Raw genomic sequence first — 27715 nt, 5'->3', positions numbered from 1 at the left:
TCATTTCGCGGATCAGAGGGTTTGGTGTGGCTCACAACCTGACAGAGACGAGAGCAATTAACCTTTTGGTCCTGAGCTGATAGCGCTCGGCTAAAATGTCAGTTTGTGTCTGTGGAAATACACCCTGCTTCTGATAAAGCTCTAGTAGCTGGATGGAGAATAACTGGTCTAATAGACGCTGCTGCTGCTTGGATACTGCAGACAAAGGAGCTTCAAGGCTGCAGAAAAGGGCACTTTAGCAGATTAGAGCACGAAATAGTATAATTGTGTAGAAAACAAGCTGCAATTGACAGCTGATCTAGAGTTTCTGTGTCAAAATGATCTGTTTTACATAATTTCAGACACTTTTACAAACTCAGACAACATCTCTGCTGTTTTCATGCCTTCTCTGTAACAGAAGGGGTTTACTGTGCCACACACTGCCTCTTCCAATCACATTTTCCTCTTGAAATGTTAATGAGCAGGGGGAGGGTGGATTTTGAGGACGGGGGAAGCCTGCAGCTCCCCTCCCTCATGTGCAGTCTCATATGGGGAGACGCTGCCATTGGCCAAGAACCAGTCTGCCGTACTGGGCCAGAGATTCTGCAGTACGAGTGTGCCAGTAAGTGAGCTTAACTAGAGCGAGGGAATCAAACAATTCATATCTGGGACAACATGTCCATGGTTATTTTATAGGCACCCAATGGATCACAGGGTTTGGCATCTATTTGGGTCTCCGACTCGAGTCGGGAGCGTGAAATAAAAACACCCACGAGACAGAATCCGCCAGACATCTCCTTTTTAGTCCAGTTCTTCTCTTTAAAGCATATGGAGACATTCCTGGAGTGTCTAAGAATGTGCGTGTGTCTGGGTGTGTATCTCAAATATCACCAGGTCTGTGAGTGTATGTGAGGATGCACAGTTGCATACACAGAATCGGAGACCATGTTTTTGCATATGCTGCTTACTGTCAGTGTGCATGATATGATTTGTGTAACAAGCTGCTTGAGGCGGCGCCACCTGTGTCCCTGGAGCACCTGGACATGCTTTGTCTCAGAGTCTCAGTATCCTCTGGTGTGTGTGTGTTTTTCCTTTCTCAGTATAATCATCAGCTCTGTTCAGCCTGGACACACCACAGAGTCGTACAGCAAAATTAATCCGCACCTCTGCAGAACATTTTGTTGCTGAACCTTGGCAACGTATTGACTACACTCACGAGGCTAGTTGGTCAACTGCTGTAGCTGGCGAGCTATGAAATAGCTGAAATACATATAAAAATAGAGCTCTCCAAATTGGACAGGTTTATGTTATTTATTCAAAAGACGTATTTGTATCATTTAATCTGCATTTATTTCATTTCAGAAGAGGTTAAATAAAAGGTGCAAACACAGCTAATAAACTACAACCACTGCTTGTTATTGGTCAACGATGCAATTTCGAGGTTCAACTCATAGACTAAATAATAGCTAGCTTGTGATTGAGAAGTCGCTTCCACAGTGGGTCCACGGATTCTTCAGAACCAGTCCGGATGTAGGTGTAGCAATGCATGTCAACCCCAGCTCTAACCTCTCAAAATGGTACTCCAAAAACCAATGGGTGTCGTCACAGTAAGTTCAGACTTGGTCAAACTTCACCAAAGATGAACCTTCGAAAAGTTCAAAATCCATCAACTGCGACAATTCCATTGAGTTTTTTAAATGCTGGTGTGACCAGGCCTTTCCTCTGAGAAACACTGAGAAAAAGGGTGTGTGGGTGAGAGGGTGAAACAGACAAAGAGACTGCATGTGCACATGAGCATGCAATGCAGAAACTCCTACGTTTCTCTCTCCGGGAGGGGTCAAATGCCACAGATCCACACAGCAGGAGTAACTCCCAGAACCCCAGCAGTCTGTCCAGCATGGGTGCTGCGCTCCCACCCCTCCTCCTTTTGACCTCCTCTTTCTCTTCATTTCCTGCCAAACCTGGACTGAGATACACCACTTTTCTTAAAGCTGCACAACAGTCGCGAGCCAGCGTTTGTGCTCTGCGATCAAAGTGTGAGACAGACAGCCAGACTTGTGGGACGGGATGACAGAGCAGCACTGCAATCTGTTACCCACACAGCCATCCAATAAAAAGCAAGAACAGGATGTGATGGATTCTGCGTGCACTCCTGAGAGAGAAGACTGAACGGGAAGGAGCCCGGTAAATGAATTCTGGCTGCAGAAGTCAAACGACCTGCCAGCGCCATGACAGCATCAATTTGTTCTGTTTAGTTGCGGACAGGTTGGGTTTTTTTTTTTGGGGGGGCACACATATCGACGACTCGCCGAAGGAAAATTCAATTTCTTTAATGGAACCGGCATTGCCAAATCTCTCTCTTATTACTCATTTTGAGTGGTCTTTGCCGTACAAAGACTCTCTGTGTTCAAACTCGCTGCCATCGGGTTTTCTCCCACTGCAGGGCCAAAGCAAACAGAGCGTCTGTTCTGTGCTGACACCACTAAACATTACACATTAGATTCTCACACTTGGGACTACGAAAACTTGGTTAATTAGTGTCAATGCAGACTGTTTTCAGGTCAGTTTTCCTGATGTTACTACAGCAACCCCATCTTCAGGATGTGAAAAGAGCAACACCCAGGCTACATATGCGACAGAAACATTTAAAGCTGCTGTCTGATCCATCCATCCACCCGTGGCTCTGGCTATTAACAGACCAGCAGACAGTGCCACTGTATTTTAAGAGAATTATTATTTCTCGCTTATTTCTTGGTGGAAGGTAGCACAGGGCTGAAGCAGAGATTTAGCAGCATTCCTCTGTGGCTGACAGCTGACAGTTAAGCCCCCCCAGTTAATGACTAATCCTGCCCTCATGCCTTCAGCGTGATTGGTTTGAGCTAATTACACGAGCTCCCTTCACTGGGTGCTGAATGGCTGGTCGGACGGGGCGTGGTGGAGGTAATAAGCAGTGTGGGCGTGTACAGTGGATTTTAAAAGGCACAGCTCCAATAATAAAAAATTATTTGCATCTACTTTAATAATTTGACAACTTGTTTGAAGCAGAAAGCCCAAATATTTGATAGTTTCAGCTTCTCAAATGTGAGAAGCTGTGTATAGTAAAATATATTCCACTGGACTGGAATAAATTGTGATGAATATTTTTTACTTTTTTCTGACATTTTCTAGACTGATGAACTAATTAAGGAAATAATCTGAGGATTGATAGATTAATTACTAATAAAAATAATCAACTCGGTTCCTACAATCTTAGAGCTGACTCAGGATCTGAGTTGGGCTGGGTTTAAACTATATGCAGTCTTATTTGGTTAATAGTAATGCTGCTACCTTGTTCAAAATATATATATATATTCTTTTTTATATTATTTGGGACATTTCGAGCCCTTATTGGACAGTAGAGAGACAACAGGAGGCGAGAGAGAGAGAGAGAGAGAGAGAGAGAGAGAGAGAGAGAGAGAGAGAGAGAGAGAGAGAGATGCAAGAAAGGTGCTAAGCCGGACTAAACCAGACGGTTGACATCTTGACCCCTGAGCAACACTTGATTTTTTTTCTACTTGAAAAGTGAAGACCTCTACTGGGTCAGTGGTAGACCAGAGCTACCTTAGATAAAGTCATCAAAAGCAGATGTGTTTCCACTTGTTGTTTCTAATGGTGAATGACAGTTTGATCTGATATGGACAGAGGCACAAGCAGAAAAATTGTGCTTTCACACCATGCAGAGCAAAGTGTCATAGGATCTTCACCAGAAGCATACATGGGTCAACCCACATGCAGTATTTTGCTGGTAATTCAGTGTGACAGGCATATTAGTTCCCCGTATCAGTTGTCAAAAGCAGCGGTGGAGACCGGTCTCCATACGCACAGAAAACTCTCAGTCGTGCCAATGTAAATCCATTTTTGTTTTTAGCTCAAGACTCATTTTCTTTTAAATATAACATTACTTCACACTGGATACAATACATCTTATTGTACCTTACTGAATGCAAAACCAGGCAGCAAAAATTGCATCATAAAAGCACATAATCACAACTCATTATACTATGGAACCAGCTCATATTAGACAAACCTCCAGTAGCTCTCCCCCTCTGTCTTTAGCAGTGGTCTGGAAGGCAGCTGGCTGTGGTTTATAGTCGGTTATTAATATTCTCTTAAATCTTCCTGCTAATCTGCTCTGTTTATGTGGAAACTGATAGATACTCAGGAGGGTTCCTGAGAGCTAGATCTCCCTCAGCTCCACCACAAAAACTATCAATCTCCTTTTAAATGGGATGATAACATCTAGAATAATAATTAGAAATGCAAGCTATTTAAAATGAGGGAGTTAACAGAACATTAAAGCCATCTTTGAAGTGAAACTATATACAATGAAGACTAAAGGAAGGATCAGGGTTAGACGCTACATGGCCAAAATGAAATGGACACCTGAACCTGAACAATACACCCATGGCCATGGTGGAGTTACAGGTAATTCCAAAACCATCTGCATTCCTTTGCTGCTGCAACAGCCTCCACTCTTTTGGAGCTAGGCTGCAACAGCATTAGTCAGGTCAAACACTGAGTTCCAGTTCATCCCAAAAGGTGTTGGACAGGGTACACGCACGCATTTCCCCCACATTTCATGGCTACCATAGTTTCTCCTTCGTACTTGGAGGGGGAGAGTGGAACAACAGAGTTGTGATCTGCAACTAAACCGCTACATTTTTCACACTAGACCTTTTAAGATTTCCATTCATCGTGTCCACATACTTTTGGCCACACAGTGTATATTTGCCAATGCATTGAACAATTATTGCCAATTTACAGGTGAATTATGTTCCATATCGGACTTCCAAATTCTATATTGCTCCAACCAATACAACTCACTTTCAATTATTCTTACTGCAGACTGTCATTGCTTTCCTTACTTCATTCAGTTGTGTTAATGTCAGTATGTTAACAGTGTGCATGCACGTGCATGATAAACGAGAGGTTACTTCTGCAGCGCAACAAAGCTGGAACATTCACAGTCTTGCACATATTTTCCTCAAGCTGCCCAGTTAGCCAAGTCTCTGTTGTCTTCAAACATCAATGGGACTTCCATGAGCCTTTGAGAGGGGAGAATTTACGCACGTCCACATATCCCGTTTTACACATGTGCAACACAAACCCACATTCTCCACGTGCCTAATAAGACCACGAAAAGCACATAAGCCTCATCATGTAAAAGAAAATATCACTCATACAGTAAACAAAGAGCCCTCAGTACTTCCTGTTTCAGTGGATTTGGGTTTCAGAAGAAGCAGATTACATGCAGTATTGAAGCTTTTATATTGGACTGATGAATTAATGACTGCTGTTAACATGTTGCTAAAATAATTGTAATTACTAATTGTAGTACTCCAGCATGTGTGTGAGAGTGTGTGTACCCTGAGCAGCTGAGAAGAAAATAACAGGATGTGTCATGCACTTCCACTGCCAGCATGATTACATGGCATGTTGAACTCATACGGTTTCAAACTGGTATCAGTTTAAAAACTTGATTGCATGTAAGGAAGGATACAAAAACAACTAAATGTTGAGGTCAGTTGATGACAGGAAGTGCAGGTACACACTTCCTTCCTCCATCCTGATCTCAAGATCCAGGAACTTTACCACTGCAGACACATCAGCACATCAAGCTGGGACTGTGACAAAAACAGATCATGTTACGGTCTTCACAGTACAACCGCCAAATATATCAAGAGTCAGCTGCAGCAGAGCTGAAATATCAACATGTTAGATAACAGGGACGCCCCAGTAACATTTCTTCATGGCTGATAACTATTTACAGATTACTAAAGCCTACATATGTGCTGATAGCACACTGATAACATGTGTTTCTCTTACAGAACAGCACAGCCTTTGTCAGTCAGTTGAAGGATTACACTGGAGAGGTGGTAGAGACTTTGTGTTTTGCTCAAGGACACTTTGACAGAGTGGGTTATTGTTGACACAAGGGGTTCAATTTCAGCCTTTTGAACTAAAGCGAGGTCTCTTGCACAGATGATACTATATAGATATATATATATATATATATCTATCTCGGCAATTGCCGGTTAGAAAGATTTTAACATATGGCCCAACCCTACAGTAGACTAGGTTATATATATTAAGGCCTATAGCAGGAATAAAAAAAGATCACATTCAATTTGAGGCATCAAAAAGTCTACATCAGGGGTCTTCAACTACATCTGTCTAAGGGCCAGAAGCAGCTCACTGAGAGGTGATGCAGAGTGCAGTCCTGATTGTCAGGAAACATTAAAACTATAACCGGTGCTGATGCTATTATGCATTTGCACCATTATTGTGCATGTGACACCTTTAAAACTACAGGTCACATGATTCTGGGGGCAGTGAAACTATTGTCGTTTTAATAAAGAAGTCAGGCAGTAATTGGCCTTTTTCCATCATTCTGCAGCTGCACTCTTCATCCAACAGCTCGCTGTGGCTGCTCCTTCTTGTTCCATTACTCCCTGCAATATTTCAAACTGCTCCGCTGGCAAAAAATAAACCATAGCGGTGTCGCTTGACAACACATTGCATTTCCTGTGATTACTCCTACTTCATAATAAAAGTTTACTGGTGTCTCACCAGTTAAATGCTTAATGTTAAGGTGCAGAATTAGCAGTAACTTCATCAGTATTTTTTCCAGGAATATATCGCCACAGATACTCAGTTTGTAATACAGCAGATACATAAATATTCATACTTCAGTGATCAGTGGCCATCCTAAAGGACCTGATGGAAAGCTTTGGCGGGCCTGCGGAACACCAGTTGAAGACCCCTGGTCTACATTGTGTGGCTGCTAGGAAAGGATACAATGTACTGGGAAAGTTTTAAGCGCCTGTTAAGAACAAGGATTTGCTACATATAAATAACCTATAGATAATCATGCCTGGGCCTAAAAAGCTTATGGTACCATGGTGAAAGGCATAAAAATTAAACTAAATCAAAAAGAATTGCAATGGTGTGTATTTCTGACAGTGTTGATGTTCCACTGTTTGACACTTTGATGACACAATCTTTTCTCTGAAGCCTTTGTGGCAAAGTGAAGAAACACAGAGGATGCTAAATCTAATCAAGGCAATCCAGGTCATACATGTCAATCATTATTTCACTTATAGCTGCTTTGAGGTTGCCTCTCTGGTTTTCACTGATTTGTGAAGTTCAAGCATCCACAGAAATCAAACGGATATCTGTCAAATCTTTTTCTGCATGTGTGTACATGTAACCTGACTGACATGAGTAAAATAATAAAGTAACCTTTTTTTGGGGGGGGGGCTTTTATTGCCTTTATGATAGAGACAGCTGAAGATAGACAGGAAAGGGGGACAGAGAGAGGGGATGACACGCAGCAAATCAGCCTCAGTACATGGGTCGCCAGCTCTACCCACTGAGCTAACCGGGCACCCATAAAGTAACCTTTTTAAGATTCACTAATAAAGAATTCTATGGAAATACAGAGCTAATCAGTAACCAGGGCTGCAACTTACAGATGTCTAATTGATTCACTTTAATTGATTAATTTCAGGTGGTGATGGTCTCTGGTGGTCAATATTCACAGAACATAAGGGGCAAATGAAAACAAACAGAATGGGAGAATGCCATCTTTCCATACAGATGGCAGTTTTGGACTGGTGTGTTATCGGCACATACACATACAGTACTGTAGAGTATAACGCAGTCACGGTTTGCTGCAGTGGTGGGAATGACAGGGAACCTCACACCACAGTATTATCCCAACACACTGACTACAGTAATTAAGTCATTGCCTTTGTCAGGGTACAAATTTGGACTCATTCCATTAATAATGGATGCATTAAACATGTCGGTTCCAGGGGGCTGGTATAGGCCTGTTAAGAGCAAACATGTTGACTGTAATAGTAGTAAAACCCCATGTGTTACTTATAACATTATTAATGGCTCAGTTCTATATATGTCCCAGTCAGCCATGACAGCGTGAAAGTGAGACATTTTTGACATGTCCTAGCAGGGAAATCCTGTTGAATAACATTAATGACGGCTGTATTCTACGTATAGGAGCTATCCTGGTATTGTGCGTGCTGGCTTACTGGGACAGCTTACTGGGACACCTGGTGGAACTGGGCCATCGTTGATGTTATAAATTTCACCTGTGCTTCTCCTGCTATGTCTCTGTTGTGTAAACATGTCTATATATAACAGGACCCTGAAACTGGAGCAGCTAAATGCAATTCAGTTATAATCAATGTTATTGTTTACACAGTGCTTTTCCTCCTCTAACAGGGTCAAAATGTCTAATGTGAAAAAGATCCGTGGCAGGACGGTCATCTATGATGCATGACATGATTGTAACTGAAATGCAAGGGAGATTAATGGAAAATGAAAATAATTGTTGGATGCTGCCCTAGTAAAATATTACACGAGTACAGCCCTGTTGTCACAACTGCAGGCTCTCCTTCATTCGCCTACATGACGATATGCCACTGGCAGGTTTCAATACAAAATAGTTAACATGCTTAATCACATAGCAGTCCAGGTAAGAGGACATGTTTAATTGTATCCTGGGTGAAGTGACCCTTCAAACTAGGCCCTGATTTTTTTGAATCCCGGCAGCCCTACAGATTGGGGGGTTGATGGGCATGACAGAGCAGACCCAGGGGGCCTGGTGGCAGTTTGGCCTGAGGTCTATTGATGCGGTGCCACATGAAGTGCAGAGACAGCGCGGGACACAAGGGCTCTTGGTACAGAGGAAAACAATGGCCAGTCAGCCTTCGGTCACTACAGCTGAGCAGCTGACAATGACAGGAGGAGAGGGGAGGTGGGGAGGAAGAAAGAAATGAAGGATGGGAGGGTGGGTTAAAGAGAGGTGTTAAGAGTCACACGGGTTATGTGGCTCCTCCAGGAGGGAGGGAGCGGGCTGAGACACTGTGACACAAAAAGAAAGACAGAAAGGACTGGAGCAATAGAGAATAAAGAAGGCACAGTAGGAGTGTTAGGAGGGGGGCTCTCTGCTCTCTACTGTTCTCTGAGGAGGGCAGGTGTGTGATAGCTGAGGAGACAAGGGGCCTTTAACCTATTATATGTTGAAGAAAGACTTAAATCATGAATACAATCACCTGTGTACGCAGACATGAGTGCACACACGCAACCTCAAGGCACTGTCACATCTCACAATATCAGCTCTGTTCACTGACAGACTCTATCCTCGTCAGCACGGCCATTCGAGTGGAGCTGCATTTGTCCTGCGGTTAAGTGAAGGTCAGACCCACTTTATATTCTCTCTCTGCATCAGTTATGGACTCCTTTTGATGTTGAAGGAGGACAGTGAAAACAACCATCAACCTCTACTGTAACACAAAACCGTAACAATGGACCAGTCGAGGTTTTCTAGTACTCCTGAGGGCAATCTAATTACACTAACCAACGCTTTCAAAAATACAGTAAATTAGCATCAATTAACAACATTAATTGAAAATTAGCAGAATTCCCCTTGGACCTTGTACATGTAGTGTTTCCCTGGAAGAAACAGCAACAGCAAGTATGTAATTAGTAATAAGTGTTAAAAGGTAATACATACAAAATTCACTGACACTACAGCACCAGAACAAATGGGCGCTACAGCCCACCAGACTCCATTGACAAAATCAGTATTTTTACCTCGCTGATAATCATAAAGCACACTTCAGAGAGGACAGAAACATTATTAAACCCACCAGAGCCATCTTTGATAGTCTTTCCACTGTTCCAATGATCATCAACCCAAAATAAACCCATAATTTACAGAGTTAGATATGAATATATATATATACATTTTCACGAAACAGGCTTCAATGGCAGCGCCCATCAAAACATGTCCACTAAAAGTGCTTGTTTGTGGCTAACAACATTATGGAAAGGATAGAACTTTCTGTAAAAGGAGTAAGATCCTTTTTGTTTTCCCAGTTTCCCGTGGCCATAACACACACACAGAGGGAGTGTGATATTAAATGTTCTACATCTCATATAACCTTTAAATAAACAGTGGATTTCCCTGTGAACTATACTGAAGGAGAAGTATAAAGCAACATTAACATTACATTACTCTTCATACTTCAAGAATCTCAACATAATTACACCACTGACAATAGCTAAAATAAAATTCACATGCAATGCACACAGCTAGATCAGACAGTAACACAGTTTGTCAGCGCAGCGCTGCAGTCAGAGCACAACAAGAATCGAGACCCACTAACACATGCTCTACTTTTCCCTCGGCCAAATAGCCTAAGCCTCAACACCACCATCACGTCCGCTGCCTTTGGACAGTAGGTACTCACGATGTAGTGTGGGCTCCTCAGGTATGAAAACATGGTCCAAAAAAAAAGAGAGACGAGTGTGGCCGGGGCTGCGGGGGTCCCAAGCAGGTACGTGGATGTGCCAGGTGGTGGCTTCTGTGAAAGCCTCACTGCATCCAGGACTGTCGTCATACAGAAGAGGCCTCGGCGGCCGATTAAAGGATCTTAAGAGATCTATTTAGGGCCCCGGTGCTTGTCTTAAATAGGAGCGCTCATTAGCTGAATGACCTGAGCCTCTCAGAGAAATCAGAGAGACAGAGAGAGAGAGAGAGAGAGAGAGAGAGAGAGAGAGAGAGAGAGAGAGAGAGAGAGAGAGAAAATACAAAACAGATGAAGGAGGGGAAAGAGAGAGTATTGAGTGGATTGCTTGACGGGTGGCCATGCACAAAGTTCACCCAATATGCCATTAAGGGTCAGAGTTCGCGATCCTGGGGTCATAAAGTCTGTGGTTCACACGCTCCAGTTACACAGACAGACGCTGCAGGGAAATCTGCACTTTAAAGTCTTCAGAATGTAACCGAGAAACAAGTCAAAACCTAACTCCGAGGGCCTAATCTCAGCAGTGTCTGAGCAACACAAAAACAGCTCAACAAAAGCCATTTGGAGCCCAGTTTTACATGGCAAATAACACCCAACAAGCTGCAATCATCAAATTGCCAAAATCCCCTGTGTTTCTCTCTTTTGTCGAGTGCCGGAAGAAGATTACCGATATTAGATTTTGGAGTTGTGGTAAGTCTGCTGCCAGCTGTGTGCGAAAACAAAGTGATCACAGCTGATCCCGACGTCCCCTTTCAATGCTTCCTCCCAGTCTGTCAATGGAAAGGTCAGCCCAAATAGATGAGGATGATGACAGATTAGTGCCATTATCTACCTCGTTAGGCGAGTGGCAGATTGGTGGGAGGGGTTATCTGTCACGGGAACGTCGCAATTTTTTTGGGACAAGCCAGGTGAGAGATGGACTCAGTGATAGGGTTTGTGCCTCCGGTGCTTAATCTGGGTACAGTTCTTGAGAGTTGTGAAAGACACCCAGACACCGTGCTTAGATGGGCTTGTTTTGGTAGATTTTTTACATGATCAATTATTGTTATCAAAGGTCCCTAGAGGCCAGGCTGGCATCTTCAAATCTCTTGCTTGTCCAAAGGTATTCTACCCATAAAAACAGAGAAATCTTTTTTAGAAGGAGCCAGAAGAATTGGAATCGGTATCAGGAAGGAAAAAATGCAATCAGAACATCTCTACAGTTCTCCGAGATTTTATAAGCGAAACAATTAATAAATTAATGGAGAAAACAATAAAATAAAATAAATAAATCACAAGAATTCTAAATCCATGACGGGCCGAACATCAGCAGAACAGATGTAAGACTGAGACAGGCTTACCCGGCTATGCTGATACATCAGTGCAAATCAATAATGAATCCCTGATTATAGCTTCAGGCTGCTTACCAGAGCTGACAAATAATGGAGCAATACAGTACAACAATTATGGATGAGTCACCCTGTAAACTTCTAAGCCCCAAAAGATATAATTTCTGCTGTTTAACTGTGCCGCGCCCACATGGGAACATACTTGGAATCATCATCTCGCCTGGACAGAGATGGTCCTGGCTATCATTCAGTACCAGAACACCAAACCTGGTGCAAAAGTTTGGCTTTGAGTTTAAAGTCAAGGTAGAGTTTTTATTATCTTCGTGTCTGTGCTTTATTTCTTCACAGAATGCCCAGAGACAAAGACGAGTGGGTCTGTATGTGCTCAAACAGATGATGAGTCATTACTTGCAAGAACGGAGTGGGAACACCTTGGAGCCGGCGAGCACTCCGGTTGCGGCGCATCAGGGTATTAACCCCAGTGAATCAGGTTAATTGAAAATCAAACACACAGCGAGGAGTGCTTTTATCTCACAATGCCATTTCAGCTTTAGGTACAGCAGGAAAAATAAGAAAAAGGATGGCAAGCCGTGGTGTGAGTCGGTGTGTAGCTTACGCTTTGTGTCACTGTGTGATTGTGTTTGAACCATGCATATGCATTAGTGTGTGTTTGTGCTCATGTAGCTGATTTCTAATGCTCCAAATTTAATGATCCCCCTCTCCAGAATGTGACCCAGATAAGCGCCACCCTGGAGGTTCAAATGGTATAATTCCACACATCTCTCCCTGTTTCCTCCTCTGCTGCCACACTCAAACATAACCCTTTAACCCTCTGTGGAGTGCTATAGGGTGCGTCTGATGTGCCCATCAGCATGGGACCACAGGCTGAATTATTCCAGCCGTCTGTATCATACTCTCCAGAACACCGATTGAAACGGTGGTGGAACTGAGGTGGCGTGTGCCACTTCAGCAGGCGACAGCCACCCACAAGAGAAATGGAAACTTCCTCCCAGATGAAACCCTCAAACCAGCAGGCTGTGGTAAAGTCACAACCGGCCTACAGACACAAAGACACAGGAAGTGGTGTGCTTCAAGGTTGAGGTTTAAGACGGGTTTCTTGGAACAGCCGGAAGGTGTAGAAATTTTAACATGTTAGCGAGCTACTCCGTGTAGGTTGAAATATATTCAAGCAAACATCAGCAGAATGAAAATGCCTGGTTGCTATGTGTTTTTTGTGGTTGCTAAGTAAAGCATATTTCCATTAAAAGACCACACAGGATCTGTGGGATACCCTGGTTTAATACTCCAAGAGCAGAAACAAAGGATGGGGTTTTTTTGAACATCAGACAGGATTATGACTAAAGAGTCACAGCAGTGGTGGCATTTACAAAGTAGTGAAAGATCAGCGCTAAGAGACGAGGGATGGGAAGGAAAGAGGAAGCCTGAGGATGGAGGGACTGGGGTCGGAGAGGAGAAACAGGTAATGGAGGGAGTGGGTTGTTTTGGGGACCACCAGACAGTGACAACACATCTGGTCTGACAGCAGGGACCTCCCACAGAGGGGACAGCACATCTACAACAAGGAAATGGAATTACCTGAGCAGAGAGAGAGAAAACCAAAAGCACAGTGGGTGGTTTGGACAACTCATTCTATTCCTCCGCCTCAGGCACAGCACAGGAGGAGACTTCAAGGAAGGAACAACAAAGCTGCGTATTCACACTGATTTCTATTCTGCTAGTCCTCGTAAAGTATAATCAAAAACTCCATCATATGTATGGAGTATTTGCTAGTTACTGCTGGTTAAGGGCTGGCAGAACAAATAATGTGGATGGGATGCAGTTAGCTACAGGGCAATGATTAATTAACAGAAATACAGTGGTATCAGACAGTGGGGTCAGGGCAGGGTCAATGTGTCCGTCTGCATTCTACATTCATTCACAATATATAACTGACTGATTATTTCTACAGAATCTGCAAGTTAATGGCAACACCATGGTACTGAGATTTAAACTGTTGGCATTTAGTGAACATTAATATGCTGGTGTTACAACCCCAAAGTAACCCCCCTAAATTAAGCACTTATGGCAGGAGAGGAATTCACTGAATCATGATGCTGAAGCTCCAATGGAGATAGTTCAATTGATATTTATACTTTTTTAAATTTTATGCTATGTTTTGATTCCAGGATTCAAGGAAATTGTGATCGGCATTTTTCAGGATTTCCTTGCCTTTTAATAAACTAAAAAATAATTTAGTAATTGTATTTTCATTATCAATTAATCTGCAAGATATTTTCTCAATTAATCAATTATTCATTAAAAAAATAATAATAAAAAAAGATCATAACTCCCCAAAGCCCAAAGTGACAAATAGCTTATTTTATCTGATCATTAGTCGACAAACCAAAGCTTTTTAGTTCACTATCATCACACTGTCTCTGTCCATGTGCCAGATAATCCAATGGGTTTTAAACGGTTTGTTTAACTTAAAAGATAGTTCTGGTTTTATGAGCGGGTCCCAGTTTTGCTCATATTGTGTATGCAGAAGAGGACGCAGATGATGTGATACACATTCCTGCCAGAGGTAACACCCACCGCTATTAGTTACAAAAAAACATTTAATTATTATTTACTCAACTTTAAATCATTTTAGCTTTAAAAATAACCTACTGATTAACTGATGTAAATAAACTGCAGCCCTAAACAGAACACTGCATTTACTTAATCAGGCCATTTTTTTCCTCTCAAGGCTGTGTGTCTCTGCTTTACAAACTCTAATCAGAGATAATTTATTAAAGTCTGTGACAAAACGGTTACTCAATTCATTCAAGTGACCAAAACTGAATTGATAATAACATCACATATCAGGTAAGAATATCAAACGTGTATTGGTTACAACTTCTCAAATGTTTGGATATTCTTGTTTCCTTCTGATATCATTAACTGAATACACAGGGTTATTACACACTGGGTTATTCAGTTAATCAGATTAAATAAGTAGAACTTGCTTTGGGCTCTGGTTACTTGTGATGGGCATTTGTCATTGGAGGCGAATGAATAATAATGACTATGGCCTTGTGGCGACAGGGAAAGTGGGCTACTGGGCTACACAAAATTAAAAGGGCATATTTAAATCTCCAGCCCCTCCACCCATCGGCCCACATACCGTGACTCAGGGTGTTTGGGTGTGTGTGTGTGTGTGTGTGTGTGTGTGTGTGTGTGTGTGTGTGTGTGTGTGTGTGTGCGTGCGTGTTGGGGGTGGAGATGCAGTGACAGAAAGATCCATTGTGTCCTGTTCGAACGGGTCATGGGTCACTCAGCCCACAACCCAGAGACTGCCAAGCTGGCCAGCCCGCCCCTCTCAGTCCCCCCATCCCTCTCTATACCCGTCCAGAGAAAAGTTCCAGTAGCAACGCAGCCACTGTAAAGCCATTGTTGTGTACAGTCCCTGCCAGAGAGAGGGCTGCCTTGTCATCTATACTGCCCAGTCACATGCTTGGGGTCTTTAGAAAAAATTAACTGCCTCATCAGCTGGCCACTGGTCTGCATGTCACACTGAAAACATGACCACATACTGAACTCTGGACCGCCTGCCACCTTCCGATTCACATGTATTCTTTTTGATCTGACACCCATCTGTTGCTGTGTGATACCTGCATTTGGGTCAAGAAATAAGAACGTATTGGCTTAAGAAACAAAATGCAAAACCGTCTGCTTTTTCTGGAAAAATAACCCATATATAATATCCAGGAAAACCATCATGCCACTCCAAAGTACCATCACAGAACCAACAGTCACATACTGCAACACTTTCCCAGGGTCTAATATCTCGAAGTGGACAGCCTTGTTCCCTTTTGTCCTCCGAGTGACCCATAAAAGGTTCTTGGTTGTGTAATTGATCGTCACAGAGCTGCCTGTGTAGAGAGCAATTCAATTTCCACTGGGCATGTCTTGCCACATTAACGAGAATGGTGCTATTGTTTTGTCGAGCCGGCAATGGCACGTAAAGGCAACTCTGTCCGCCAAATTGTCCGTGGCCCATTGATAGAATGCGCACCGGGCAGGGCAAGAACTGGGGCACTGTGTAACCTTGAGCCAGGAGGTGGTCCTCTCCTGCTGAGTGGTGCTGACAGTGATCTGGAGCAATGGTGCCACTGGGTTGGATGGGAGTTTCAAACAGGGTCAGTGGGTTTGCTTTGGATCAACAAAGGGACACTGGATCAGGGCCCAAACGGGGAAATAGAGATGGTTCAGAGGAGCTGAGATGAGACCTGTTCCCCTTTCCTGTTCAGGACAGGGACTTGGAAGCGAATCTGGTTTATGTGCTCAGGATTCTAAAATGTAAATTTGACAATTGTCGAAACAAGAATGTGCTGCGTAATAGAATTGTGGGAGGAGTTATTTCAGGCATTCGGGGAACTGAAAGTAAAAGTTGTGTTCATTTTCTGCTTAAACAACGTTAGGTGACGGACAGATGGTCACTTCCATGCTTGGATGAGTATGTGTGAACTCTTCAACAAGACAAAAGATGATCAACTGTAAATATCTGGTTCTTTGACAGAAATTCAAGGTGTAAAGCTGTACATAAAAGTCAAGTAGAGTGTCTAAGGAGAGAGTATATATATATATATTGTTATATTATATATTGTAGTTTAAATTATTCAAAAATGACAGCGACATAATCCTATAGCATCATTACGCTATCTGAGACTACTGTATGCTTAGGAACGTTGAATATACATTGAAACCAGTATTTACTATGGGGAAAAAATATTCTGGAACCAGCTCTCCCAACGTTGAACATTAATTATGAATATAATCTTTGCAAATTACAGCTGTTACCTACATTTACCTTATCACTTATCACAAGAAACAGATGTTCCTCATATTGTTTTCACATTTAGTGTATTGTAAGGTAGATCTTCCCTGAGGGTTACTTCTTTGAAGAGAAATAACAACGGTTCCCCTTGTATTCCTTTTTAATTATTCCCTAATTTAAAAGGACCTTTGTGTGTAGTAGCTTTTTTCTCTTTGACATCCTCCTCAAACAGAGCATGCTAAACATATCCGAAGCACCGCAACCCAATAGGCACTGGAGTGGCTGTCGTCTCATTTGAATATGTCGCCATGGCTGCAAACACCCACTCATTTCAGATCAATAGGGGCTCAAGAGCCTGGGGATTGGCTGGCAGATCAACAATAAACCTCTCTCCTGGCCACCCGGAGGGGGTCTTGGCCCAGGCCACAGAGCAGCCACATAACCCCCAACTCTAAGCAAGGCAGATTATTCGCCTTTCAATTAACACCAGGGGCTTTCAGCGAGAGACACAAGTAAGGAGAATGAATTTGTGAATGAGGCAACATGGAAGACATGGAAACTAAGCAGCAAATACCATCTTGATTCCCCCCTAACAGTCTTAGGGAATCAACAGTATGGCACACTTGGTCCTGAACAGGATGGGTTTTGTTTTTCTCTGCACCACAATCAGGGTCAAGACCAAATAAGCACATTGTTCAACAAGATGAAAAATGTTGGAACATGCTGGTGTGGGATGAACCACAGTTTGGGGGGTGGAGGGGGTTTAACCCAGGAATGTACTGTACACAACCCCTTAATCCAGATATGTAAGAAGATTGCATTCTAGTATGTGTTTGTGTGTTGAGGCGGGGGCAGTCTGTCCAGGCTCGGGCTGACCTGTAAGCCCCTCTGTCCCACAGTTACCAGTGCATGAAGCTTAGTCAGTGAAGCCTACAACACTTTTTAGATGATTATGGCACTCTGGCCTGGTCCGTTTCTGTGATTTAATCCAAAACAATGTTTTCATGTTGTCAATTCTCCATTACAAAAAAACACTTTAGTCCACCATACATATGCCCCCATCTAATTCACTGACGCACCCAAACAACAGACTCTCATACAGAAAGTACAATAGAGGGAAGTAAATCTGCTGTACTCAGACAACTAACCTTTGTCACCAATTAGTTTACCCTAAGAATTGTGTTCTTTATAACTCATATTCATCAATTACTTTTTTTTAAATGTCAGACTAAAATGAACAAAAATTAAAAATAACATTAATTCTGTGTAGGTTTCCCACCTGTGTGTCACATACTAAATTAATCTGAATGGTGGCCACCATGGGAATGAGCTTAATGGCCACTTAGGATAATCAAAGTACACCTACTGATAGTAATGTGTATGCACTTATAACAATGAAATGATGTGAAAAGATGTAAACGAGCATTAATGAGATATGCCTGTGTGAGCAGATGGTGAGAAGACTGGGGTCAAATAAGCTCAGCTATCTGGTGACCCTTCACTGTCGAAACATTAGCAGAATGGATTTAGTCTGTTTGACCTCCACCAGTGGTAAACAGTCCCTGTCTGGTCCCCCCACTGACGCAAATTGAAGGAGAAGTAAAGCAGGCTTGTATATAATAATCATGTTATTGTGTTGTATTAGTAAGTTAATCTCTTTAAATTCCCCAAACTTTTCATATTCATGTAGATAGAACTCCTATATGTGCCTTTCTGTAAGAAGATTATGTAAAAGAGTGCATAGCCACGATTAGGTGTAATAATCTGGGACCAGCTATATGCTTAATAGACATAGTTTTAAGAATTTTCTCATTAATACACCTCTGTGAAATTGACAGAATTGAATTCACATCAAAACATGACCGCTGAACTATCCGATTTGCATTTCTTATAATTCTGTCCAATTTTGGAATGCATGGTTTGAAGAACTTTGAAAAAAGTGGAAAAGGGAACAGAAAGTGACACACAAGGCTGGGAAACAGCCCTGGCACTGGCAGTCCCAAATACACGTTTGTTTTGCTTCAGTGCAGTCTAGATTATGCTGACCTGACCAAGGTCCATCACAAATGAGTGGGGAAAAGATAGCATGCTCTAAAAGGAATAGGGAGACAGAACTATGAAACCAAGAAGGCTCTTGAAGAACAAAAACTGTAAGGTTTAAGAGCATTACTGTTCCCTGAAGTGGGTACTCCCTGTTCTATACATTTATGACTCAAACTTTGCGGTCCCCCCCTGACAGAATAATCAACAAGCTGTCAATCAACTATACAACAATCAAACCAGCCAATGGTGTTGCGGAGCTAACAGAGCATGAAGGAAACACTGCAGCATCCGTTACCGCTGGCATATCCATTTCATTAATGGACACTGGGAGTGCCTCTCTGCCGATCAAGCACAAGGGCACTGAAAGGATGCTGGCCTTGGAAGTCTCTTCCGTGTGCTAGAGAGAAGACTGATCAGCCTGCGAGTGTCTCTGTTTTATCTGGGAGCTATTTCTGACCAGCTTTGAGGAAATGCACAGAGACATACTGTATCCCCAAAAGGCAGAGCTCGGTTGACAGACTCCCCGCTGAGCTTAAAGCCCATCTGAGAGCAATTATAGGACGTGTGTTAATGCTGTGTTAAAATTGGATTTGCTGTTTCAAATGACTGTTTGGGTACAGAGCTGTAAAGCTGGCAGAAGGATCCAGACTGATCCACAGTGTGCCCTCTCTCTGTATCCCCTTTGTTTCTCACTGTAGTATCTCTGTTCAGTGGCAGATGCTAGTGGAAAGTTCTGAGGACAAAAACTGAGTTTCTAGAAAGTCAATCCAGTTGTAAAAACAACAAGGCTGGTAAGGGACTGTAGGAGCAGCACATCCTCAACTACTAGTGTACAATTTAGCTACAAAACTAGAACTGGGGATAAAATGCAACAATGGATCTGACAGGAAAACAAATTCCAGTGACAGAAGATCAATAAACTGAGCAGCACAACGTCATTGACAGAATTCAGAGGTTAAACACACATCACACCACACTCCACTAACTCCTCTACACCTTTCCACAACTCTGTACTCTCTAAGCAGACACCAACAGCTGCTAGATGACGGTGACAGACCAATCTCGCATTCGCAGTAAATGACCTCTAGCAAGACGGAACTGTTTCAGCGCTGATCGATTCACAGCTCATCCTTTGTCTCTTTGGCAGCCACACCGAGTAATTAGCGATAGCAATGGCATATGACGGAGACAATACGTGCCCCCTTGATGCTCAAAGACGCCTACGCTCCGATGCTTCCACTGGTCGTTGCTCACACCAGAAGCAGCTGTGGCTCTCCCGAGGAAGACAGTGAGAGCAGATCTGTAGTAATGTGCAGTAATGTGCCGTATTGTTGCGCTAAATCAGTGAGAGGTGCAAGCTGTTATACAAAAAGACAGAGCGCAACAAGTAGAAGAGGAGCAGAAATACATGAATTAGGGAAAGCAGGGAAGAGATACACTTGTATTACACAACAGATCAGATATGCCCCCATGCTGAACTCAGTTGCAGTTTGATTTCTTTCGTAAGGAGACTAATTTCATAGAGAACCAGCCGTACAGGATTCCCTCTGATGTTACAAGCAACATCCTTAATCATATTACTTGTGTTCCCATGTTTTGGATAGACAAGACGTGCAACTTAAGACTACAGTTCTAAGAGGCATTTCAACAGGAATTTTAATCTTCGAAAGCGTCATTTACTACTACTTTCAAATGTAAGTCTCTATGCAGGAGAAACACCAGTGTGGGCGAAGAACGAGGTGAGGGCAATAAAACACAAAGCCAAGCACTGTGAGGAGTGACGGCGTTCTACTTTAGCGCTCTGCTGGCTCCGATCCCCCAAGGTGGATTTGGAAGTAATAGGAGAAATCGGAAACAGGGCACACCACACAGAAAGCACCGGGGCCAAAAACGCTTTTATACCCGGAAAGCGATATCTAAATTGCTTCGCCGCCATCGCGCTAATAGCCACATACATCTAACACAGACAGCTTTGTAAGAGATACTAAAGGAAATAGTTCACCAGACCGTGATGTCCTCAGAGAGTTGAATGTAAGCATAGCTTGACCTGTCCGCTCATCCAAAGCAGGAGGCCGCTGGGGGGGAAAATGACTAGCAGCTGTTTAAAAGGCTCTGGCCACAGCAGGCATCAGTTATGTAACTATGCACTGAGAGCCCAGTGCCCTGAGCATCATCACTTGTATGCAAACACGGACCTCTGTGGATAACACAGCGGAGGGCGGTCAAGTTACTTGCTAAATAAATCCCACACAAGAACACCCACACGTGCCCAACGCCGTATCAAACGCATAACAGTGCACACAACAGTTGGTGCTGTCAGTCTGAATCTTTCAAGCTGAAATGTCACGGGCAGAAGGGGCTCTGGTGGTTAGAAAGCAATCACGCTGGGACCCAAAAATGTCCCAAACAGCCAGGGGAGGGAAAGACCCAGGGAGGATGCTGGCTGAGAGATAGAGGGAAGCAGAGGGAGAAGGTAAATAAATCACTGTTATCAAAAGCAGGCCAGCTAGCTTACCTTCTCTGGGTACATGCTGTCTCAGTCCACCGAGCTACAGTAGCGAGCCGGGCCCAGAGAGAGGGACAGTGAGCGACAGGGGAGGGACTGAATAAACCACAGTGCGCAATGGAGCGAGAAGAAGAAGAGAGGAAAGAGTGGGAGAGAGCAAATTAAATAGGTGATGTATCCCCGTCATCCGCTCTGTGAATAAACGCCAGGCTGCATCACAGGCTGACAGGCAGAGCAGCTTTATGGACGCTGGAGCGGAGAGAACTACAACCAACTGGGTAGACAGAGAGAGAGAGGAAGTGTTCTTCAGCTACACGAACGCTCCTGCAGTTTGGTCTATCGTAGACCTGTTGGCAGACAATCAAATTCTTATATTTATTACCTCACCTTGGTGGAGCTGCAAAGAAGTTAAAGAAGTCATGTGACAGGCATTTCCACCTTAATTGTATGTCTGTGTTCTAGACGTTGGTCTATTTTGGGGCAGATCTGTGAGTCTAATAGAGTTAGAGCCCGGACATGCCAGAGTGTCTCTGCAAAAAGGCTTGTGCTGGAGGCTGGATGCTGTAGTGGTTACTTGTAGGTCACCCCTTGCCTGATTACCAAACTGAATTGCCCTTTGGTTTCACTTGTCGTGTTCATGTTGAACATTCTCTTTGTTTTGCTCTAAATGACGTGTCCGAGCTGCTTATGTCAGTCTGGTTGAAACAGAGGCTATAATAGTGGTGGCTAGAGATCAAACAGTATGAAAATATCATATGACAATTATAGTGACCAACATTTTAAATGTCAAAAAAATGTTCCCCCCAAAATAAAGATTTTTGTTGGCATCCCTGGTCTTGAAATACCCCTTAAACCTAAACACAAATGAGAAAAATGTGTCTCTAAGAGCCTGTCCACACGAATACGCGGCCTCACCCAATACGATGTCGCCTCGAGAAAAATCTCCATAAACACGGCGTAATTTCCAGAAATATCTGCGTCCACACGGATTCACTGAAACGACCCAAAACGCTGTAGTACATATGCCAGGCCTGTATGTGGCGCTGTGACGCCACCACACCAATACACTAAAACCGAAAGAGGAGCCATGGAGCATGCGCTGTTTACAAACAAGTAGTAGTAGTCCGCCATTGTTGTTGTTGTTATGACAAGTCTAGCGGTGGCGGCTGAGGTTAAAGGCTAGAGAGGCGGGGCTAAAACGTCATAGTTTCGTTCGTAAAATCCGTTTTCGCCGTCCAGACGACTCCGGGCCATCCGGTGTTTTCGGATTTTCCCACTCTGGGACCAGTTTCCAAAAAATACCGTTTTCACACCCCGAAAACGCCGTATCCGTCTGGACACGAGGCCGATACGATAAAGTATTTATCCGGATTCGAGAGGCCCTCAGTATGTAAATAAACCTTTCTATTGTCTCACCTTTAGCCCACACTTCATGGAAAGAATTAAAAACATTAAACCCTGCACCTTACACAACAGACATGATTCTCCTTAACACCAAGCCTGATTTGTCAACACCAGCTCTTGTGGTCATCTTGACGGCTCAGGGGGGGGTCTTGAGGGTTTAATCCTCTTGTTATATCACAGAGGCCTGGATCAGGACGGATGTGGGGAAGAAGGAAAATAAATGGTGGTCACAGGTTGGAGTGTGGACCAGGAGCTCTGGGTTTCCTCACTGTTGTGCTGCCCTTCACCGAGACCACATCTGACAACACCATTCAGTAGTGAGACTAAGGGGGGGAAAGAGGTGAGCGGAGGGGAATATGAGGCTGACAGCAGGAGAGGAAGCAACTGAGACAGCGAGGAAGAAAAGTAGAAGGGAAACTAAAAGGACCAGACAGAGGAAAGAGAAGAGAAATAATAGAAAAAAATGCAGGCAGGCGGATAAGCAGACAGACAAACAGAGAGGAGCAGACTCTCACATGAACACAGCAGATGCATTAGCTAAAGTTTAATATTAGATTACTGAAAGCTCCAATGCTTCACTTTTAGGGGAAGCAGACCTTCATTGACTTAGCTAGCCTCACTATATGAGTGTGTGTGTGTGTGTGTGTGTGTGTGTGTGTGTGTGTGTGTGTGTGTGTGTGTGTGTGTGTGTGAGGCACTGAGGCAGGAATGTCAAGTATGCACTGGAAAACAAGCAGGGGCCTCCTTTTCAGCCGGTCCAGGAGCAAGATTCTCGGCGGAGCTCCAGATTACGCAGTGCAACAGACAGGAGATGGCTACACTTTACAGCACTGCTTGCACTCATATTTGGTGGGTTTTACGAGATCATTATGCAATAAGAGCACGCACTTTCTTGTACTTACTTCAAAAGATTTCAGCTTTTTTGGAAATTGGCTGTAAAGAGAGCACTGCAGCAAATTTTAGACACCGCAGGCAAAGAATCCTTTTAGCACAACGTGTAATTAGCAGGTTATTGCGGCGCTGGGATGTTTAGGAACAGGTCTTTTCTGTACAGTAAACTGAAGAGCTTCCCAGGACCCTCAAGTGCGGGAGAAAGGCTCTTTCATCGGTCACCACGCTGTTCTTTATATGAACAATACACACATTCTGCTTCACGTGGGAGAAAACTCACGTCATTGGACAATAATGATCCAATTCACTGCACCAAAACAGCAGCAGTAAATTGATCAAACCTTTCTAGGAGTGAATGCATTTTCAAAGTGCACTTAAGAGTCCCAACCACCTCCACATAGCAGTCTATTTCAATACACCGCTAAACCCCTGATACACATTCTCAGCCTTTGCTCTGTTGCACAAGTCAGCAAACAATTTGGCGGAGCCAATCCAAGGAGCACATGTGCGCATGTTGAAAGAAACAATCCATGTACATTCAAGTGCATCTGAACAGAGGCTCAGACATTCATGACATCCAGTTTTAATGCTCTCCTCCATCTTTAATGGTGGCCTTGTAATGTTGCTCTTTCAAGTCATTCATCTCTCCATGGCAGCCATTTACGGCTGACAGCGTACAACTAATCTCCACATTCACCCAAACATGAAAACATATCTGTCTGGCCTCCTGTCCCCGGGTCTCTGCCATCCCACAGGGGCTAGAGCGGTTCTGTCAGGGCCCAGGGCCCTCGCACTTTGTCCCTGTCTCGCTACGCCCACAACCCCCTCCCCCTCCCCCTCCTTCGGGCACCGCCAGCTAGCAAGGAGACCACACAGCAGGCTGAAGGCAGACAGACTCTGGCCTCCACTCAACTGTTTCCTTTAGTTTTTAAACCCTTTAAGAATCTATCCGGATACATTTACAAGCCAGTTATGTCATTGTGGCTATAGGCATCCTTAAAGCGGATCTTTAAGGAGATTTCTGTGAAACAAGACATGCCATACTGGAAGACGCCTTATTTTAGGGGAGTGACTGATCCAGCTTGTAATCTCTGGGAATTACTGGTTTTATTATTAACATGAACCACTGCATGTTACAGACTGTGAGGAGTTACTTAACAGCCAAATGTGTGTGAATTGTGAAAGAGAGTGCCCGTCCAGGGCCTGATAACTTGTTTGGAGTGTGATTGTGTGGAACGTTATAAAGGCAAGGGTGCGGGGCCTCTCAAGGTCTTTCTAATCAGACAGTGAGTGAGCGCAGGGCAGCCCGCTGGCTCCACAGTGCAAAGCCACAGACACAAACACATCCAGGGCCACCACATCTTCCCCTCGGTGACACATCTCAGAGAGAGAAAACAACAATCTGGCCTCTCACACAATCCCACAGAGTGGCCTTCATCCGCTCATTAAGCCGCTGCGTTTGAAAAAAAAGGAGTTTCCCATCAAAAGGACATGTCCTATTTCTAAGACGATATGAGTAAAAGTATTCCAAAATAATCCAACTCAAAATAACTTTCTTGAGAATCTGTGTGGTCATGTTTTTCTGTTGAGTTTTAAAATAGGCAAAGCAGCAGTGACTTCAAATCTGACTAGCGATAGAGAAACCCAATATGTTTATGTGAAAAACAGGCTTCTAAATCATATGGTTTGCCACATTCTTTTAAGAAAATAAACACTCTAACCCACCACCAGGTTTTTGACAAGTGAGGAAAAGAGGTTTATTTTGCAATCCCTTAAGAGCATAGGAGCTGTCCTTTTGGGGGGGGGGGGCTAAATAGGATTCTGAAATAGGATTCAGGAGGGCTGCAGTGTGACCACAAACCCCAGCAGTGGACCATTGCGCTCTGCCGCTGCCAGAGCCCCAGAGATAAGCAAATTACATATGGAAAGCATGGACAGACACAGAGGTGTTAATCGTCACCCGGAGATCAAATCTAATCAATTAGAGGTGGCCAGCTGGCACTCGATCGCAGGCATGTCGGAGACAAATCCTTCTAACAGAGCCATCCATCTAGCCATCCGTCCATTCATCCCGCAGCTCCTTCTCTCCTTTACAGAGTGGACGTGTGAAGGAGAGAAGGATCTATGGTTGTGGAGGTGAACTGTTTTGGTGGATGAATAACAGGAAAATGGCGAGTAAGCGTTAAAGAAACCTGAAACGGCACCTTTATTTTATCTAGATTCATGGGCCCGATTTTACACATAAAGATTGGTTCACTTGAGAAAAGGAGCTCATCCCCTTAAAACAGTTGTGTAATGTCCTCTGTGGCAAGAAACAGGGAGGGTCTAACGAAAGATACTATCAAGTGGCATTATGGGAAATGTTTTATTTTCCTTTTGTATGAGTTTGACTACAACACCAACATCCTTCTACCTCCGCTGCACTGATTTTGACTATTTTAATCTACCTCTTGCAAGTTCCTCAACTACTTCAACAACTACCTTACTTTGAATTATGAGAAATACTACAGATAGTGTTTATGCCCTAGTCTGTCTAAATGCTCGGACAGACAGCAGTAGAGTACACGGGGGTGACTGGGTGAATTAGTGGTTTATTTCATACAATTTAACTACAGGGAACAGGTCTGAGGCTAACTCAGACATTTACACACCACAGTTAGTGACTGTTGTACTTATTTTTTTTGTTTATAAGTCTATGGTAACAAAGATAAATCTGATTTTCACTCAAAAATCAGCAAGGAACTAATAAGTCTCCAAAATCAATTTCTACAATACAGCATTGTCACAAAATGATCCTCTCTCTGTTCTGTCTCTCTTCCAGGCCCGGTCTGTCTGCAATGACAGGAAGCAGTGGAAGTAGGGGAGTTGAAAGAATTGGGTTTTTTGCAGGGTCATTCACTTGGCTGGCAACATGCCAAAAAGAACAAACTGACACAACACCACAAAGGCACAAAGACCAAGGGAGTGGGTTCCACCTGCCCCGGCGACCACAGACAGCGCTCAGCTTCACAGGGAGTTTTGGCTGAATCCTGTCTGCTGTCTGTTTCTTATCCGCCCCTCCAGCGCTAACTGTAGCCTGACAAAAAACACCCCAAAGAGCTGCCCATGCAAATGTAAATGGCTGAGAGTGAAATGTGTTTATTTTGGCCCGTGTGATTTGACAAGCGTGAAATTAATTCAAAAAGGGTTGCTGAAGGCAGGCAGCAACACAGAAAACAACCCTTTTCTCGCCTTGATAGGGGCTTTTGAGGTATGTCAAGTCCGACCCACAAACCATTTAGCCATCCTGCATGTGGGGCTGTGAGGCTGTAAACTGTGTCAGTGTGCTTCCATTCTCACTTTCCTTTCCTTCACATGGCGCATCGCACATGGCACTCACACTCGCATACGCTCTCGCTCACACAGTGGTCCCCACGGCGGGGCGACTGGGGGCAACAGACTGATCCTCCGCAGATATGACCTACTTTCTATTCAAGCCTGTCTCTCTTTGTTCACACCATGGTGGAGGAGGCTGCTGCAGCCTTTGGAACAAAGAGCGCAGGCAGCACTTGGGAGCCTTCAAACAAGCTGACCCTGCCTAGATACAGCCACCCCGAAAATGGCTCGGTGTAGCTTGGACTCCCACTGTCTGGAAATCTCCTCCTTTTTCTACTTTGATCGACCTCCGCAGCAGACGAGGGAGGTTAAGCCCCAGTTCCTGCAGCCTTCCACCCAGTCTCCCAGTCTCCTGGCTCAGAGGGATCAGACATATATAGTGGAGGTGGGAGGAGGCCTCAGTTATCAATCTAGGATCTGAAGGGACGGGTGGAGGGAAATTTTATTTGATGTTTTGTCTGGGGCATCAGGAAGTGTGGATCCCTACACAGGGTTCACTTTATACAGATACAAAACCTCTTGCAGAGATTATCTGCCTCAAAACATTGATCTTTGGTGTAATAATACCTTTACACACATTCCTGTGATACAAGGACATCAGCAAGTTTAAGAAGCAAAGGCAGCACTACAAAATTACACAACCATGTATTAAATGTACCTGAAGACTCAATTACAGAACCCTCCATTTAAAGCTGTGAACAGACCATTTAGTCTTTAATGACCCGACCGCAACAGCCGCCTCCCCAAAAGATGCACATCTGTACGAGCCAGACTCATGCTTCAAGGGCAACAGTAGACGATTTTAATAAGCACCTGCAACTGTGGCTGCTTTCGTCAAATCTGGCAAATGAGGCACAAAATTGTTGGAGGTAGAGCGTTGCGGCGGCTGATGAATGAACGTAGCTCTGCAAGAGACAGCGAGAACATGCAATCTCTGAAGAGGCAGAATCTGATGGGGACGAGGGCACTTATCTGCAGCCAGCCCGAGAGAACAAAA

At 43.8% G+C, this 27715-nt stretch overlaps 1 protein-coding gene across 10 annotated transcripts in view; it reads right to left on the bottom strand.

Annotated features, from left to right (window-relative positions):
• The window catches only part of arhgap12b (Rho GTPase activating protein 12b), a 56398-nt gene that overhangs the window by 24037 nt on the left and 4646 nt on the right, over positions 1-27715 (bottom strand). The window contains exon 1 of one of the 10 annotated variants that reach the window (XM_051411338.1): positions 10296-10493. The exons of the other annotated variants lie outside the window; for them this stretch is intronic. Within the exon in view, the coding sequence (XP_051267298.1) occupies positions 10296-10445 (150 nt within the window). The 5' untranslated portion in view covers positions 10446-10493. Of the gene's footprint in view, positions 1-10295; positions 10494-27715 lie in introns of those variants that run through there. 10 annotated transcript variants of the gene reach the window in all.

Source organism: Dicentrarchus labrax, unplaced genomic scaffold (genome assembly GCF_905237075.1).
Source record: "Dicentrarchus labrax unplaced genomic scaffold, dlabrax2021, whole genome shotgun sequence".
NCBI lineage: Eukaryota > Metazoa > Chordata > Actinopteri > Moronidae > Dicentrarchus > Dicentrarchus labrax.
This window is presented reverse-complemented; position numbering and strand designations above follow the sequence as displayed.